We start from the raw sequence: 18,692 nt of genomic DNA on the forward strand, positions 1-18,692 counted from the left end.
CTGAAATTATTTCTATAGCAGTTAACTAAAATTTTGTAACTCAGGGGAAAACAGAAGAGAACAAATCACCAAAGGAACTGAATATGGTTTATGACCAGCACTGTATCCATTTACCAGCTAATTTTATAAAAAGAAATCATCACTATTTTTGACAGGGATTATCCTATCTCTTTAAGTGTCAAAGCTTTACTAGGCTTATGAAATTTATGAAATTCTTAACAACAGAGTGAGTGATTGTTAAAGAGAAAAAAATCACTGACAAAGATTTAAAAAACTATCTTTCGACAAGCTTACTGAAAGATATTTGAAGAGGCTGAGTTTAACAGTAAATGAACAATGTGCTACCGACAAGGTCAACTCTAAGTATGACAGAAATAAGAGCATAAGTTTGAAGCGAACAGAAGAAAACATACATGGAGAGAAACTGGCATCATGTAATAGTTTGGCATCTAAGTTGAGTGAGAGAAGCCAGTCCAGTAACTCTTATCTAGAAATGAGTACTTTCATTCATGATGAAGTAGAGGTCAAAATAAAACTACTGGAATATAGAACACATAGTATAAACATCTCATCTTTCAGGAATAAGAATATAAAACACATTTCAATACACTAACCAGCAACCAGATGTAGGAAGCGCCATGCAGGTAATACAGTGAAGTACATTTTCCCAGAGACTAAACGTCACAATCTCAGCTCAGCCTAAAGTTCTCTGAGAACTGGCTCTGAGATTTATTCACAATCGATTTAACCTACAAATCTCAGCTTTTTGCTTTATAAATCTTTACCTTCAGAGTTTTTCTATGCATTACTAATCATTATTTAAAGCACCTGGCACAGAACTATAGCCACAGGGAAGAAACCTGCTGGACACAGAGGCAGGTGGGAAGGGTGGGATGAACTGGGAGATTAGGTTTGACATAAATACACTACTTTAAAAAAAAAAATTGGGCTTCCCTCATAGTTCGGTTGGTAAAGAATCTGCCTGCAATGCAGCAGACCTGGGTTCGATTCCTGGGTTGGGAAGATCCCCTGGAAAAGGAAATGGCAACCCACTCCAGTATTCTTGCCTGGAGAATCCCATGGACAGAGGAGCCTGGCAGGTACAATCCATGGGGTCCAAAGAGTCGGACACAGACTTAGTGACTAGAGAGAGAGATGCCTAAAATAGCTCGTGGGAACAGGGAGCCCCAGCACAGGGAGCTCAGCTCCTGCTCTGTGATGACCTAGATGGGTGGGATGGGAGAGGCGGGGGGAGTTCAAGAGGGACAGGATAGATGTATCCACACAGCTGATGCACTTCACTGTACAAGAGCAACGAACACAACACTGTAAAGCAAGTATACTCAACAAAAAGATAAGCTGCTATAATTATTATAGCACGATGCTTCAAAACAGTATAGCCTAATGACTAAAGATACCAATAACCACCTCTACATAATTTAAAAATATTTTCTAGCTAGCACACACATTTCAAATAAGCATTTTAATACGTTTTAAACTATTAGCACACTTCTCTGTAATTAGTAACTGTCTTCTCTAGTACTGAGCGACTTCCCTTTCACTTTTCACTTTCCTGCATTGGAGAGGGAAATGGCAACCCACTCCAGTGTTCTTGCCTGGAGAATCCCACGGACGGGGGAGCCTGGTGGGCTGCCGTCTATGGGGTCGCACAGAGTCGGACACTACTGACAAGACTTAGCAGCAGCAGTATAAAGTATCAAGTAAGAGCATATTCAAAGTATGACAGCCAAGTACCCATGAACTTAGAATGAAGTATTTTAGACCAAGAGGCTGATTGTGACAATTCTGTTATTAAATAGGTTAAAAAGGAAAGGGGTTTCGGAGAGTAGTTTCTATTATATTTTGCAGAAGACCAAAGAGACAATTAAAAAAAAAAAAAAGGTGAGCCTTCTCTGATCTCTGTTCATCATCATGGTCCAGAAATGAGTTTTACCTGAGACCACTTTATCGAATCATATTTTCAGGAATTAAATAAACGTACTTGTCAAGTCACAAGATGGTTTTTTTGTTTTGTTTTTTGGTAGAAGAGGTATAGCAGATGCAATCATTACAATTCACATTGATTCTCTCAACTTTCTCTTTTTAACAAAACCGATCTCCGGAGCAGAGGGTAAAGTTATTTCCTCTGCCTTAAATCGCGACTCGCCACCCAATCCCAGCCCGAAGTCCCAGCCCGAAGCTGCCAAGGGGACCCGACAGGAGGGAGTCATTCCGCTCACACAACTTCCCTCGATGGACTGGACCGACAAGTTCCTCCTTTCTCTTTTCCTACTCAATTGTCCAACAGCGACCTCAACTCTAAGGCGCTGACTCCTCCAGACTTCTGGACTCGACACTCGTTTCCTCTCAGAGTTCACACCCCAGACTCCTCCGTCCAAGTTCCGCTACCGCCTCAGCCCAGCTCTCCTCCGGAGAATCAGACCCTCTTTCTGTCGGCCGCGGCTCAGCCTTCTCTGCCCAACACCTGCCCCAGGTCCCGCTGTCGATCAGGTCAGCCTCCTCCCCAGACCGTACGGTTTCTACAACTCCCAGGCCCGAGGACTCTCTGTAGACCAGCCCTACCCCTCAACTCAGCCGCTCTGGAGGCCAGGCTCTTCCCTCTGCTGCCTCCGCCAAGACCCGTCCTTACTCAGCCCCTCTGCCCCTTGGCAAGTCGTACAAGGAGGTCTCCCCTCACCTTCCCAGTAATTGCTCGTTCCTGCCGCCATCTTTGTTGTCCAACGTCAGTGGGGATAGGAGAGTAGAGGCGAGGGGAGCCAGAGAGTCACGTCCACGCCTTCTTCCGCTGGGCGCCAGGGCCGATGGGATACGTGAGCTTCCACAGACACCGCCACCTGGTGGCCAATATATTATATTACACCTTTTGACTAGCGAGATGGACAGCTTCAGATTTAGCGCCTGACACTCCCTGAACATCTGTCTTTTTGGTGTCTGTATTCGCTCTCCGCGTCCCAAACCCTTGAGCATCATCGCCTTGAGCTGGCTGGGTTTATCCCCTCTTTAGGCGATACCTCCCCTGGAGAAGGACATGGCAACCCACTCCAGTACTCTTGGCTGGAAAATCCCATGGACGGAGGGGCCTGGTAGGCTACGGTCCATGGGGTCGCGAAGAGTCGGACACGACTGAGCGACTTCACTTTCACTTTTCACTTTCATGCATTGGAGAAGGAAATGGCAACCCACTCCAGTGTTCCTGCCTGGAGAATCCCAGGGATAGAGGAGCCTGGTGGGCTGCCCTCTACGGGGTCGCACAGAGTCGAACATGACTGAAGCGACTTAGCAGCAGCAGGAGCTGCAGCGGGAGCTATCTCCCAGGCTGAGAAGAAAGTCATCCTCAGACCGAACTGCCTGTTTCCTTCATCTTCTCTCAAAAGTGTATCTTTAGCCACCTCTTTCTCTTCTCGGAGCCAGAGGCTCTTTTCTTCCGGAGACCAACCTGTGCATCCTACCTCCGCCTTGTATCATGTTCTGTTTCAAGAACCTCCTTTAGCCATTTGTTAAAAAGTAGTTCAGCTGGAGACAAATTCTATTAGTTTTTCTTCATCTGAGATGTCTGGATTTCCCCTGCATTCCTGAAAAATTTCGTTGCCAGGTTAGGAATCTGGGGCTGACAATTGCTTTTTTCCCCCAGCACTTGAAAAATGTGCCAATTCCTTCCTGATTCCACAGTTTCTGATGAGAAATTGGCTGTTATTTGAATTTTTTTCCACTAATATATTTCTTCTCTCTCCTTTAAAAACTTTTTCAGTATCTTTAGTTTCCAGAAGGTTGATTATGGTGGGTCTTAGCGTAGGTTTCTTTGGCTTTAATCATTGTATTTTTCAGATCAAAAATTTTCATTTGGTTCCTTATTATATCTTTTATTTAATTGGTGAAAGTTTTTCTTTGCAGAGATTCTTTTTATCATTTATTCTAAGATTATTTGTAATTGCTCATTGAACTATTTTTATTATATCCTTGTCAGATAATTTCCATGTCTGTATCATTTTGATGTTGGCATCTGTTGTCTTTTTTCATTCAAGTTGAAATTTTCTGGGGTCTTGGTATAATGAGTGATTTTAAAAATTGTATTCTGGATATTTTAGGTATTATATTCAATAAGACTCTGGATCTTATTTAACACCTCTGTTTAAGCAGAGCTCCTTTGGCTCTATGCTGATGGGAAAGAGTAGAACCTTGTTACTACTAGCTGGGAGTGAAAGTTCACACACACATACACACACACACACACACACCACCCCCTCCACCTTGGCCTTTGCTGTTAACCCAGGTGGGAAGAGTGACTTGTTACTGCTGCCCACGTGCCCTCCACTGACACCATGACAGGGGACTTCATTATCACTGTGTGGTAGTGAGAGTCCTAGTTCCGCACGTGGCCCTCTTTGATACCACCCAGGCAGTGGGGAGGAGTGCTAGGCTGCCCGTTCAGCCTATGCTGGCGGAGGGTAGAGATGGCCTCGTTTTTTTTCTGTAGCGATTGGCTGGAGTAGTACAACTGTTATCTAAGACTGTTCTGCCCTGGTAGGTTGCCCCTTTCCTGGTTCTTTGGCTGGAGAAGGCTTTTCTTTAATTTTTTTTGTCTGTGCCCTTTGGCATTTCTGGGTCGTTAGTGTCTCCAGGATCCATTATGGGATACATGAGGCAACATCTATTATGATATACATGAGGCAAAAAAGAAAACCCAGGGAACTCACCACCGTGTCATTTCTTAGATGCAGGAGGTCACTTGGAGGTTCCTGGTGGCCTTCTTCTCTCTACCTGAGTCTCCTTTATGTATAATGCAAGAGTTTTTTGGTTTTTTGCTGTGCTTGGTAGGAGGAATAGAACTACATCTAGTCCATTTTGTCCTGAAGTGAAAGTCTCCAATTTTTAATGTTAATTATCTGCCAAGGGCTTCCCAGGTGGAGCTAGTGGTAAAGAACCTGCCTGCCAATGCAGGAGATGTAAGAGACGTGGGTTCAATGCCTGGGTCAGGAAGATCCCCTGGAGGAGGGCATAGCAACCCACTCCAGTATTCTTGCCTGGAGAATCCCATGAACAGAGGAGCCTGGTGGGCTATAGTCCATAGGGTCGCAAAGAGTTGGACACGACTGAGCGACTTAGCACAATTATCTGCTAAAATTATTCCATCTTGTTTTACTTTCTTGAATTTATTCCTTGCCATTATTTTAAAGTCTGATTGGTAACTGACAAATCTGTGACTTCTGTGGCAGTGTTTCCATTTTTTTCCTTGATCTTTCATCATTTGAGATGGGACAATAAAAGGAACTTTAAATTGGATGTTATACATTATAGATTAAAATTTGTAGTAATCGTAGGAGACTCTAGGGGTTATCTTCCTCCACACAATTTTCTGCTTCTTGTAGGCACTTCCTGTAGGTGCAGATCAGTTCACTCCAGTATGGGGTGGGACTAATACCAAGTGGGATTCTATGTAAAATTTGGCCTGTTTTCAGTTACTTGTAATTACTGCTACTCATAATGTGTAGTCATGCAAGTGTCCTAATTGAAAGTCTGATGACCAGTAGTGCCCCCTTCCTTGACAGGTGCTGAACTCACATTACCTGCCTAAAGCTTCTGTGTGGGTTCTCTGCTACTGTCTCTCTCTTACCACTTACGAGTCAACAGATGCCTTAAGGTGAAAACTTCATCACGTTCACCTCTGAGCTCCCTCTGCTAGGGTCTTGACCCTTAAGTCCTTGTTACTTTAGTAACTTTCCAATCCTTCGACAGGTTTTATCTTTTTAAAAAAAATTTATTTCTGTCTGCGCTGAGTCTTCCTCTAGTTGTGGTGAGCAGGGGCTCCTCTCGAGTTGGGGTGTGTGGGCTTCTCATTGCAGAGGCTTCTCTTGTTGAGGTGCACAGGCTCTAGGTACTCAGACTTCAGGAGTTGCAACACATGGACTCAGTCATCGTGGCTCACAGGCTTAATTGCCCTGTGGCTTGTGGAATCTTTCCAGCCCGGGGATTGAACCCGTGTCCCCTGCATTGGCAGGCAGATTCCCCACCACTGAGCCGCTGGGGAAGCCCAGTTTTCATTTATCTTGCAGGACTCTAAATTGTCCTCTTTCTCTTTTTGTTCTCATCACCCAATTGTCAAAGGGTGCTTCTTCTTTTGTCCTTCTTCCTGTGTGTCCAAGATTGACTCGTTATTGTTGTTTCTTGTTATTGTTCAGTCACTTAAGTTGTGTTTGACTCTTTTCGACCCCTTTAAGTTATACTCACTCTGAAGCCTATTCTATATGGTTTGTGCTCTGATCTGATCTGCTTGGACATGTTTGTTTTCTTTTTTAGGCCATTCAGACTTAAGATACACTTCCGGAAAGACTTTTCTGGAAGTAGTTTTACACTAACTTTAGGCCCAGTGCTGAAATTCCTCTTCTGCCTTTCTCCACAAAGCCTTGTACTGGGTGGGCTAGGGCTGGGGCAGGGCAGGTGAGAGTGCATGCTGAGATTTGCTTATTTTTCTCACCTTATTGTTAGTTTGGAGTTTTGAAATTCTCTGGCTTCAACTTACACTGAGGTTTCAGTATATTTACTTTTTCCTTCTTGTTTTTTGCATTATTTTCCAGTGAAATAATGGGAGACAGGTAGCTTAAGCTGCCACCGATGTTTTCAGTGATCTGGATGTTCACCTCAATGTTTATGACATAAACCAAAAGGTTCTTGTTCTTTCTGAGAAAACTCCAAAAATCCAGGAAAATACTTCAAATATTGGGGGACAGAGAACCATCATTACTGTTCATTTCTCGCAGCAGTTAAGTAAGGCTGTTTTCACTGAGTAAGCATAAGTATAATCTAATTTTACTTAAAACCAAATATGAAGCATTGGGCATAATTTAAAAATTTACTGCCATTCCCAGGTGGCGCTAGTGGTAAAGTCTGCCTGCCAATGCAGGAGACTTTAGAGATGCAGGTTCAGTTCCTGAGTCAAGAAAATCCCCTGGAGAAGGGCACGGCAACCCACTCCAGTATTCTTGCCAGAAGAATCCCATGGACTGAAGAGCCTGGTGGGCTACCCAGTCCATAGAGTTGCAGAGTCAGACACGACTGAAGCGACTTAGCACAGCACAAGCCGTGCTACATACAACTTATGGAACCACATAATGGAAGTTTTTATTTTTAGTATTCATGTCTAGGGATTTCTTCTAAATTAAAAAGGCCACCTGTAAACCCATCTTTAGTTCATATATGTGATTAAAATAACTTTCTTTCAAAGTGATCCGAAAACAGCAAAGGATACTGGTTACCAAGGTCATTCAATTTCTGAATCACATACAATGTTGGGCCCTTTGCTAATATCATTTTGCTTCATTCCCACTATAGTTCTATTGGGTATTATTCCTTAACCAGTAGAGAAACTGAGAAAATGTTAAGCTTGTACAAAACAAAGTCACAGAGGAAGCAAGTGGCAGAGCCAAGAGTCAATGGGAGACTGATTCAGCTCTGAAGTCTGTGCTCAACTCTGTGTTGTACCGCTTCCATAGCAGACTCTTTTTTTTTTTAGAGGAACCAGTCACAAGAGAAGTACAGCTTATTTCCATTTCTATTCTCTGGCCTGGAGTATGAATTCCTGCAGAGCCCTTTTTTTTTTAATATAACTTTGTTTTCTCAATTCCTGTTAGAGCAACAGTATCAACAAATCATTGCTAAGTGAAAAGGGGCTTTTAAGTTCATTACCACTGTGTCTAAAAGTGCCAGAACATATTACTCTAACTCTGCTTATCTATGAAAAGAACCAAATTTAGAACAAGCAAGCTTGAGATGGATACATAAACCTTTCCATGGCCAGTTTTATTATGTTCCTTGTGGAATGACTAGACTCACACATCGATCTAGCTGACCTGTGGCTATTATGTAATTATTCCAGAAACATAGTTTTATGTTAAGCCAATTCGTGAAGACAGAAACACTCTGCAGCTAACAACCTGTATTCTTTGGTACTATTTTTCCCCTCGAAAGGTAGAAACACTAAATCCATAACTTTTGAACTGAGACAATAACCTTTTCTGGTCTACTGCTTTTGAAAAAAGATTATGAGACAAAACACAAAGAAAGACAGACATCATAAAATAACCTTTATACAGGATTAGTAGATCTGTTTACATATAAAAAACAGAAAGGACCTCATTACAGTTAGATTTCACATAAATTACACAGATTGACTTTTTTTAAACTACTATTCAGCTTCAAAGTCCCTTTTAAAAATTTCGTTTTGAAGGCACAGTGCATGATAATAAACCAAAGACTGAAGCACTTGAGATGAAGGAGTCCTGGGCACCTCATGTAAATAGCTATAGATTGTTCTGGAGCTGGGGAATGTCACTCTGAAAAAGTGGAGAGGTGAAAAGTTGATTTTTAATCTGAGAGTAGAAAAATACCACTATGTCATACCTCCAGAAAATCTGCAGCATGGCCGGCAGAGAAGGTAGCTTGCATACTCATGGTATGCCATTCATAAAAGCCAGAGTCATACACATTTATAGAATTTATATCCAACTGCCTCAAAATGGTAGCCTGTTTTCAAATTTCACAATAGATTCTGCCAAATCAAAATCAACTAGGATAATATTCTGAAAGTCAAGTGAAATATTCATGAATTATTGCTAAAAACAGGAGAATTGGGTATTGGGAAATATTTCTTCCTGAACTGGAAATTCAAGTTTAGCTGACATTAATCAAGGGCTCTAATCACACCCCCCAAATCTGCTTTAATTACAGCAAATCAGAAATCCAAATACTTATCAAAAATTTGCTAGCTAGAAAATCACTGAACGTTGACCGTAGTGGAATTTTGGTAGTAACATTAAAGTTGCTACTCTTAAAAACGATTCTGCTGGAGAACCATAACGTAGGGCACTATGATGGCATTTGCAGCCAAAAAGCTTTTAATACAGCAAGGACAAAACCTGGCACAAGTGCATTTCTGGCCACAGGAAAATAAAATGATTTACTGTTGAGAATAAATGGAAATAGAAGAACAGGTCATGGTTATACTGAGTAACCTGGTGTTAGCTCAGAAACACAATAAGCTCAGTTATCAGCACTACCTTTTATTTATTTGCCAACTCATAGTTTTACGTTCAATACTCATTAATTCAGCAAATCTCATTCAGTGAAAGTTACCAAAGGTTAACCAGTCAATCACACTGGGCCAAATATACATTCTGTTTCCTTTCTGGAGGATGACAAAGTCCCAAAGCACATTCCCTCCAAAGAATTGTAAGCATTCCTCAACTGGATGGGGTCCCAACCACTACTCAAATGTTCAGCAAAATACATCAAAACCAAAGGGCCTTTCCTTCTGAAATTAACTTGAGTTCTTCTTATTGAACTGTATAATCAGTACAAGTGCATTTACACAGGCAGACACTTTGAATATGACCTACTCAATCACTTTGCTTTTATTAAGGAGTTGCGAGGGAAGAAGGCTTACACACTGATCACCAGGACAAAAAATAAAAAACCGCCTTGTGAGTAAAAAAAGGCACAACTCAGGTTTTGGGCAAATTTCTTAATACTGTGATACTTACTTGCCTCCATGACTCCAGGGAAATGAAAAGTCTCTAGGAGAAATACTGAAGAAATGCATTCCCCATGCCGTATGGCTTCAATGCCTTAAGCAGTTAATGTGGTCTAATATTAATTACATTAGATCCACAAATAAAAGACCAAGCAGGGCAGAGAACACAGTCTTAGTAGTCATGATCCTGTACATTCATGTTAACAGGTAACACAGGCTGAGACGGCCTTTGTTATGCATTCCAGAGCAATGCATCATTTAGAAATTCATTAGAGGTTCAAGATTTATAGCAGAATTTGGCTTTCCTTTCAGGAAACATTATTAAAAGAACTATTTGTATGTTCATCTCTAAAAATATTTTACACATGCTGAAAAGGCATGGACTCCAGTCACTGTGATGTACAGTGAAAGATCTGTTTCATTCAAGAGAGAAATGAATTTAAAAGGCATCCTCTCGTGAAGACCAACGTTAATAAAGTTGAAGGTTGTCTCGTCAACTTTGTTTCCCTTCTACCTGCAGTTGTTCCAAGTGGAGCCAGCCACTCACAGGCCCTTCGTGGGTTTTCTGACTTTGCACTCTTAAAAATAAAGCTGAAAAGAGCAATGCCACCACATCATCCCCCTAAGGAAAATGTAAAGTATTATCAGAAGAAACTACATCATGTATATTTCATTAAGTTCCAGAACCTCGTGACCTCTGTTCTGTGCATGTGGTGGACTGAGAGTAGGGTGGCAAGGGCTCAAAACTGAGAGTTGTGTTGATAACAGAGTTAATACCGGAAGGGCTTAACCCTGACCCACCCAAATTAGACTACAGATACTCAGCAATAAATGTCATGACCATTATTCCTGCTAAACCAGATCTCTCTGCGTAAAGCTATACTTTGGGTACATTTCTCAGGAAACTGGGTTGAATGACCTAGGTGGGTGGTAAACCATTCCATGTGAAAGCTTTGGGATGACTGATACATGAATGATATAGAATTCAACTTGAAAAGATGAGAGCAAGTTTTTTGATCCCCTGATTTAGTACAAGTTCAGCAGCAACTTGGCCGTTAAAACATTCCAAGGTATTAAACTGTTAGATCATTGGTAAGACTCATACTCACAAAAGCATCATTTCCATTGAGTAGCATAGTATCACAGACACAGTAAAATACAAATCTTTTAGGCGTTTGCAATAACTTCAGTGGCACTGAAGATGATACTTTCTCACTATGGTGTTTATGTTTGTTTGTTTTTTAATAGAGGGAGCCATATTTAAGTGCTTTCAACTGAACTTTCAACAGAATTGGTTGATCAAGAAGAGACTGCCAAATGAAACATTAGGACAAAGAACCCAATCACTTGCAGAGGCCTTTATGAATAAGGCTGGCCAAGCTATTTCAGTAACAGGATGCTATGAGAGGGTGCCGGCCTGGGCTGCACATGAAGTGTAGATATTTTGTGTTCAAATGTAGGTTAAGAATGTGCAAGGAGGTTTCTTCCATACTTCCGGGTATTTTCAGTAGAATTCAGATCTTGTCGATTGCCAGGTCATCTGAAAACCCTAAGTGTACAACATAGAAAAAAGGTTCGAATTTAGGAAGTATTAGAGAATTAGGCATTCCTCGAATAAACTAGTGCTTCACAGACAAAAGCAACAGCACCTGTGGGTTTTACCGCGTTAAAAGATAGGCAACACGAGTTTTAGCTTTTGCTAGATCTCCTTCTTGGCTCTACTCAAGTGGACACTGAGATCTTTTTACAACAGAGTCAATGAGTTATCCCTTAAAATGGGGATGTTTAGAACTTTGCTAAACCTTAAAGAGAGGTAGAGAAATCCTCTGTGCTTAGAGCACAGCCCACCAGTTCTGATCTAGCCTTGGAACAGGTAGAAAGCCCAATACAGAAGCACATTTATTCATTTCCTAATGCTCTATATAAGTTTCAAAATCAATTCAGCCTCCATTAAACCTGAATAATAAGAGAAACTCCAGCTATTCAATAACTAGAGAGAAGTACTTCTCAATAGGTTAAAAAAAAAAAAAGTGAGTTTTTAAAGCTTTATGTCAGATTCTGACTGCTGTCCCTGCCTTAATGTTTCTGGATTCTTTTGGCCATTTAAAATAAAGAGAAAAAGCTAAAGCCACTAGTAAACCACCTGATGTGCAAAAGACAACATCCACTAGTTGGCTTTGTGCAGTTGCAACACAAGCTCCAAACAGCTCATCTTAAATTATAAAAGAAATACGAAGTGGCTGTCCCATCTCTGCTGCATAAATAGAAAGCAGATTTTTTTTTTAAAGGTAAGAGTACTTTAAGGAGGGGAAGTTCAAAACTGCAGCCAAATTCACAGAGAATACAAATTTAGCAAGTTAACTTCCCAAAGCTCTTTGAAGAAACAAGACAGTCTCTCTCCTTGATGCAGTGTCTCCCAAAAAGAACTGTAACTTTGCTTGGTACTTATGCTGGGAGAGATGCAAGGCGTGTGTTTCAATGTTTGCTGGAATATAATGTTTCCTCCTCAGTGTCTGTTTCGTCCTGGAATTCGTGGCTTAAGAGAGACTTCTTGGAGCCAGTTGACATCATGCGAATTTCATCTTCATACTCATCGTGATGCTGCCTGAGCCGATGAAAGCCATCCTTGTGTCTGTTAGACTTGATTGAGCAGATGCACCAGATAATGCAAGCTGTTAGGATCAATGCCGACATGGTGGCACCTGTCAAACAGAACCATCATGTGACTGGAGCTCCAGCTGAAGGATGCAAATAAGCAGCTGCTTACAATGGCACTTTTTAGCATATTCCCTTCATTTATTTATTTCATGCACTTAAAAACAACCTTTTATTATTATAGAAGTAGTAACATGTATTATGCACAAAATTGGAAAACTATAGATAAGCAAAATACTAAAAACCCAAACCCCAAACTCTACTTCCTCACATTTCCATTATCCTGAGATCATTTTTAACAACCCTAGTGCATATTTTTTCTGGATTTTCCTTCATGCATGTGTATATGTATACAAATATATTTTTTTCTTTTACCACAATGCAGAACTATGGCCAATGCTGTGCAACCTGCTTTTTTAAATCAATCAATGACTTCTACTTTTCCTTTCCGGTAAATTTTCATCTCATTCCAAATCCCTCATTTATGTAAAATATTTTTACATAAGACTCTGATGCTGGGAGGGATTGGGGGCAGGAGGAGAAGGGGACGACAGAGAATGAGATGGCTGGATGGCATCGCTGACTCGATGGACATGAGTCTCAGTGAACTCCGGGAGTTGGTGATGGACAGGGAGGCCTGGCGTGCTGCGATTCATGGGGTCACAGAGAGTCAGACACAACTGAGCGACTGATCTGATCTGATCTGATCTGATCAGAATAAGAGTCTAAGGACCATAAAATACAACTAATAAAATCATAATAAAAATTAAGGGCACAATAGCAAATAGGTGGCATAGTCAGATTTAAACTGGATCCCAGCTTCTGTCTTTCTAAGCACTTCATGATTCATGCTTTATCTGGTTCATGTTTCCAAAATATCACTCTCTCTCAACCAAGGATCTCTCCCCAACACACCCTGTAATAAAACTTGGTCATTTTCTAACAGGTTCAAGCTCTCCTTAGAAATAAACCAAGGTTCTTTGTGTCCAAAGATACAATACAGCAGAGTATTTATTGTTTTACCACAGTTTTTCCTTCTTAAACTTTCAGTAATTCAAGCAATGGCACATTAATCCTGGAGGAAACAAATATTCCCTCCTTCCAGGATCATGGGAAAAAAAGAACTAATATAAGTCAAAGTCCAAAGGACTTAATGATCTTTGCAAGTCATTCATTCAACCAACAGTGAAGTGGCTCTTCCTTAAGACCCACTACATGCCACCCATGGTTCTAGGCACTGGGGAGGCAGAGAAAAGCCCTTTCCTGCCAGAGCTCATGTTTTAGTGGGGGAGATCAGATACAGACAAATAAATGACTAAACATGTAATGTAATGGCAGCTAGTGAGAAGTATTTTAACCCAAACATGTGAGGCAGAGACAGTGATAGGAGTATTATTTTAGCTAGGGTAATCAGGGAGGAAGGCCTCTCTGTAGAGATGACATTTGAGTACAGACCAGAAAATGGGGAAGGGGCAAGCTGTGAGAACATATGGGAAAATATTCCAGGAAAGTATTCTAGGAAAATCATGTTTAGGTAGGAGACAGTAGAGGAGAAGGTTCAAATGATTGTGGAGCTGATCCATTCTCAACCTGAAATGTCAGGGTGAGTTTTTAAGTTCGACTACCGAAAATTTACCTGATACAGTTACCACAAGCTCCCTTGGCAAACCAAAGATCCGGTTATCTGTGTCAAAGACTATTACCACAGAACTTGCAGCATCATGACGCACGAAGACCTGGGAAGATAAAGTGCAAGAATGAGAAAAAAGTTTACTTAAGGTATATTATATCCACTCTATGTTCCTAGGGCCTTTACAGCAAGCCAAGGAGATGGCTGGTTGTCATCTAAAGTATACAAAATGCTACAAAAATTTCCTTTTGTTGCTAAAGGATAGAAAGATAACTATCATAATCAGGAGATGGTCCACAAGCTTCCTAACAAGAGTTTAATGTTAAACAGAAGTTTAATCCCTGGTAGCTCAGCTGGTAAAGAATCTGCCTGCAATGCAGAAGACCCTGGTTCGACTTCTGGGTCAGAAAGATCCCCTGGAGAAGGGATAGGCTTCCCATTCCAGTGTTCTTAGGCTTCCCTGGTGGCTCAGCTAGTAAACAATCTGCCTGCAATGTGGGAGACCTGGGTTTGAGACCTGGGTTTGATCCCTGGGTTCGGAAGACCCCCTGCAGAAGGAAATGGCAACCCACTTCAGTATTTTTGCCTGGAGAATTCCACGGACAGAGGAGTCTGGTGGGCTCTAGTCCACAGGGTCGCAAAGAGCTGGACACGACTAGGCAACTAACATATGTATCTAACATATATATATTCCTGTTTCTAGAAGTATTATGAACAACAAGAATTTACGTTATACCACTCAAGTTGAGTTTCTTACCTGTGAATGTTGTTGCTGATACCCATCAGCAATGGCGTTGATGTTATGGACACCTGGGGCCAACAGTACATGGAAATAACCTCCGTCTTTTGTGTGTACCTTTATTCCTTCATTGAGCACAATGACTGCTTTAGAGATTGGTTTTCCAGTCTTATCTTTAACAAATCCATGAACTCCCTTATGAACCTGAAAAAAAATGTTTAAAATATAAATTTGTGTTTTTGATAAATGGAAATATTGCCTGCCATATCAGCAAAGAATGCCACAGTCATCAGCGACCATAGCCACAGCAGATGGTGAGCTGGTAAGCCCTGAGGGGACTTAGGAAGCAGAAGAATACTTGCCTTCTAGCAGCCATCAGACTGCAGCCACTCCCCATGGTGAGCCCTGAGAAAACTCAGAATGTGAAAACTCAGTATACTGGCCCCAGACAGCTGATGTGCATATCAAAGGAATGATCTCAGTGGGCTCGCACTCTTGCATCTTCCCATGTATAGAAAATGGCTAACTTCCTTAACTTGAGATATCTGGTTTTCTTTAATTAACAACAATCTTTTGGTGTTAAGACTACCTGCCCTTTGTTGCAAAACTCCTATATATCCTGGCTGCTCCCCAACTTCCTTGGAGCAGTTCTTTCAGGGTTACTGGAGATGCTGCCTCCTGGGCTTTAAGTCCTAAAAGCTCTCACCAAATGAAACATAACTTGCAACTTTTAGGCTGTGAATAATTTTTTAGTCGACATTTTCATGATGCCAGATATCTGAGGGGCAATAGCTTGAGACATGACATAAACCCCCCAAAAAAACCCTCCAGAAGGCTGGCTTATTCCTCCCTCCCCACCAACTCTGACCTTGTTTGCTACTCATTCACTGCTGCAGAGGCACAGAGATGGAAATAAGTGAAAAGAGGACTCCGATATAGTCAAGCCTAAAATGTTAGAACCCAAATCTCCTATGCCTGGAATGCTTTCCTTCCCACCTCAGGAGTAACGCCGTGACATTCCAATGGAAGAAGCTGCGACATCTCACAGGGTTAAATCAACCTCATCAGACAGCAGATATGTGAACTCATGGCACCTATTTAGGCAATATAAAAGGAATAAGACTCTCCTTTCTACGTCACTTAAATAATATTGAAGCTTCCCTGGTGGCTCAGTGGTAAAGAATCCACCTGTCAATGTCAGAGACATGGGTTTGAGCCCTGCTCTGGGAAGATCCCACATGCTGCAGAGCAACTATGCCCCCATGCCACAACTACTGAGAGCCTGTGCTCTAGAGCCTGGGAGCCGCAACCACTGAGCCCACGTGCCCTAGAGCCCTGCTCCGCAACAAGAGAAGCCCCCACAGACAGAAGCCCGAGCACTGCAATGAAAACGAGTCTCTGTTTGCCCCAACTAGAGAAAAGCCTGCACATCAATGAAGACCCAGCACAGCCAGAAATAGATAAATAAAAATAAATTAAATTATTAAAAAATAAAATCAATAACACAAAAATTTTGGTAAGAGATGAAGAAAATGTTTTGATAAAAGTTTCCATTGAACATACTCCTGGCAGTTTGCTTCTAAAAGAGGATTACTCACCTCCACCAACATGCTGAGAAGAGATTTCTTATTTTCTGCCCACAACGAAGGGAGCTGTGCTGCACTAGGAAAGTAGCAGCAACTTGTATACACTGTGATCTCCGGACAGTGGCCATAGGTGACACTATAATCCTGGAATATAAAATTCACAAACAAATGTAGGAAGATGAGTAAGCACAAGTAAGAATGGGGCTTTGTAATGCTCAAATGCGATGAACGGAATAAAAAGACAACTTGGCTGATGTAAACAAAGAATCTGTAAAGCATTTCACAGCAAATATAAATAAACCCCTTGGTATTATGATCAGTCACAAACACGTCTACTCCTAAGAGAATTCTTAAGACCAGGGGTTATGTCTAATTCATTTTTACATCTCCAGTGCTTCCTACAGTGCCTGGTTGGTAGAGGGGTTGTTGTTTTGGTTTGTTGAATAAATGAAAAGTACATGCAGAGTGTCAGCTTCCCTTTAAATCCTGGAACTTCATTGCTGTTACTGCTGTTTTCAAAGTTCTTAGAGGCAGAAGCACAAGTACTTGCTCTCTGATACCCACAACCTGGAGGCTCAAGCCTACCATACAGCAATATGGCAAATATTTAGGTAGGAACTACTTGTGTGGACAAGTTCCAAAACCTAACTTTCCACCTTCCCCCAACTACCAAAATTCTTCTTCCTAATTCAATTCAGTTAATGACAATAACTCATTTTATCACACGGATATGAAATCTTTTGTCTTTCATTTCTTGCTATCACCTAGAATTTGCCAACTCTGGTGAATTCCACCTCTACAGTATCTCTGAAACTTCATCCCTTGATTCCACTCCCATTGCCACTTTTCTAATCTCGGCCTTCAGTTGTTCTTGTCTAGGCTATTCTAAACCAGTCTCCCTGCACCACAGTCTCTCCTTCCTCCAAACCATCTTAACCCACTGTTAAGAGATGGATTTTTCCATAGCACAGCTCAGATCGTGTCACCATATCCCTGTTCAAAAGCTCAATGGCTTCCCATTCCTTACTAAAACAAAGCATTCAAAGCCTCAAACTCTCTTTCCGTTCTTATCCTCTGTTGCTCTCCATTACACCTCATCTTCTAACTAACTTAGGCTGCTTCTCTTTAAAAAAATCTTTATTTTATATTGAAGTATAGCTGATTAACAACATTGTGTTAGTTTCATGTATACAGCAGAGTGATTCAGTTCTATATATGCATGTATCTTTTATTTGACAAATTCTTTTCCCATTTAGGTTATTAGAGAGTACTGAGCAGAGTTCATTCACTTCACTGTATCAGAAAAGCCACCTATTCTTTCACTCCATGTCCAGTATGTATTTACAGTCCCATTCTCACTGTATTCTATAAAACATACCTTCATGCTGCCCAGGTGACTGTGCCATTCTGCTCCACGCATTACTCCTCCTGGAATATTCTCATCTATAAAAGCATTGAGAGATGTAGTGTCAATAAGATCATATAAGGCAAGTCCTCCTCCTCTCTCCAAACAGCAACAACAGTAACAAAGCGTAGGGAAAGTACCTACCTGACTTATTGGGGCAACTGGGCTGACCCATATGCATCGATGGATGGTTATTTGCATAAAGAGATGCCAGATGCTTTAGAGTCTCTTTGTTTTCCACTACAAAAAGAAAAATTCAGAAGTTAGCAGAGAAATCGAAAGGATTTTTCTCCAAGTTCAACTTCATGGACACAGAAATCACATTCCTTTCCTTCGAGTAAATCTTGTGCCTCGAGGAAGTTGATTAAGGAGTTATTATAATTAAGTCCACGGTTCTCTTCACCCCAAATAGGGAAAGGAGTACATCAAGGCTATATGTTGTCTTATTTAACTTATATGCAGAGTACATCATGAGACATGCTGGGCTGGATGAAGCACAAGCTGGAATCAAGATTGCCGGGAGAAATATCAATAACCTCAGACATGCAGATGACACCATCCTTATGGCAGAAAGTGAAGAGGAACTAAAGAGCCTCTTGATGAAAGTAAAAGAGGAGAGTGAAAAAGCTGGCCTAAAACTCAACATTCAAAAAACTAAGATCATGTTATCTGGTCCCATCAATTCATGGCAAATAGGTAGGGAAACAATGGAAACAGTGACAGACTTTATTTTCTTGGGCTCCAAAGTCACTGCAGATGGTTACTGCAGCCATGAAATTAAAAGGTGCTTGCTCCTTGGAAGAAAAGTTATGGCCAACCTAGATAGCATATTAAAAAGCAGAGATATTACTTTGCCAACAAAGGTACATCTAGTCAAAGATATGATTTTTCCAGTAGTCATGTACGGATGTGACAGTTGGACTATAAAAAAAAATAAGCACTGAAGAATTGATGCTTTTGAACTGTGGTGTTGAAGAAGACTCTTGAGAGTCCCTTGGACTGCAAGGAGATCCAACCAGTCAATCCTAAAGGAAATCAGTCCTGAATATTCATTGGAAGGACTGATGTTGAAGATGAAACTCCAATTCTTTGGCCACATGATGTGAAGAACTGACTCATTGGAAAAGACCCTG

At 41.2% G+C, this 18,692-nt stretch overlaps 2 protein-coding genes across 11 annotated transcripts in view; both read right to left on the bottom strand.

Moving 5' to 3' along the window:
* The window catches only part of GOSR1 (golgi SNAP receptor complex member 1), a 39,202-nt gene extending 36,453 nt beyond the window's left edge, over window positions 1-2,749 (bottom strand). For 8 of the 10 annotated variants that reach the window (XM_086359900.1, XM_086359904.1, XM_086359898.1 and 5 more), the window contains exon 1: window positions 2,699-2,749. In XM_086359900.1, the coding sequence (XP_086216026.1) occupies window positions 2,699-2,729 (31 nt within the window). In that variant the 5' untranslated portion in view covers window positions 2,730-2,749. Of the gene's footprint in view, window positions 1-2,583 lie in introns of all 10 variants that reach the window. The other 2 variants (XM_086359906.1, XM_086359905.1) reach the window with 1 other exon arrangement.
* Window positions 2,750-8,086: 5,337 nt separating this feature from the next.
* CPD (carboxypeptidase D) overlaps window positions 8,087-18,692 on the bottom strand; it is a 72,092-nt gene continuing 61,486 nt past the window's right edge. The window contains exons 16-21 of the mRNA XM_086359897.1: window positions 17,704-17,799; window positions 17,533-17,597; window positions 16,167-16,298; window positions 14,587-14,772; window positions 13,836-13,935; window positions 8,087-12,246 (exon numbers count right to left, since the gene is read on the bottom strand). Coding sequence (XP_086216023.1) covers window positions 12,020-12,246; window positions 13,836-13,935; window positions 14,587-14,772; window positions 16,167-16,298; window positions 17,533-17,597; window positions 17,704-17,799 — 806 coding nt within the window. The 3' untranslated portion in view covers window positions 8,087-12,019. The remainder of the gene's footprint in view (window positions 12,247-13,835; window positions 13,936-14,586; window positions 14,773-16,166; window positions 16,299-17,532; window positions 17,598-17,703; window positions 17,800-18,692) is intronic.

The sequence above is a fragment of the Bos grunniens genome, chromosome 19 (genome assembly GCF_055505025.1).
Source record: "Bos grunniens cultivar Pamir isolate PY7600 chromosome 19, Bosgru_T2T1.0, whole genome shotgun sequence".
NCBI classification, from domain to species: Eukaryota; Metazoa; Chordata; class Mammalia; order Artiodactyla; family Bovidae; genus Bos; species Bos grunniens.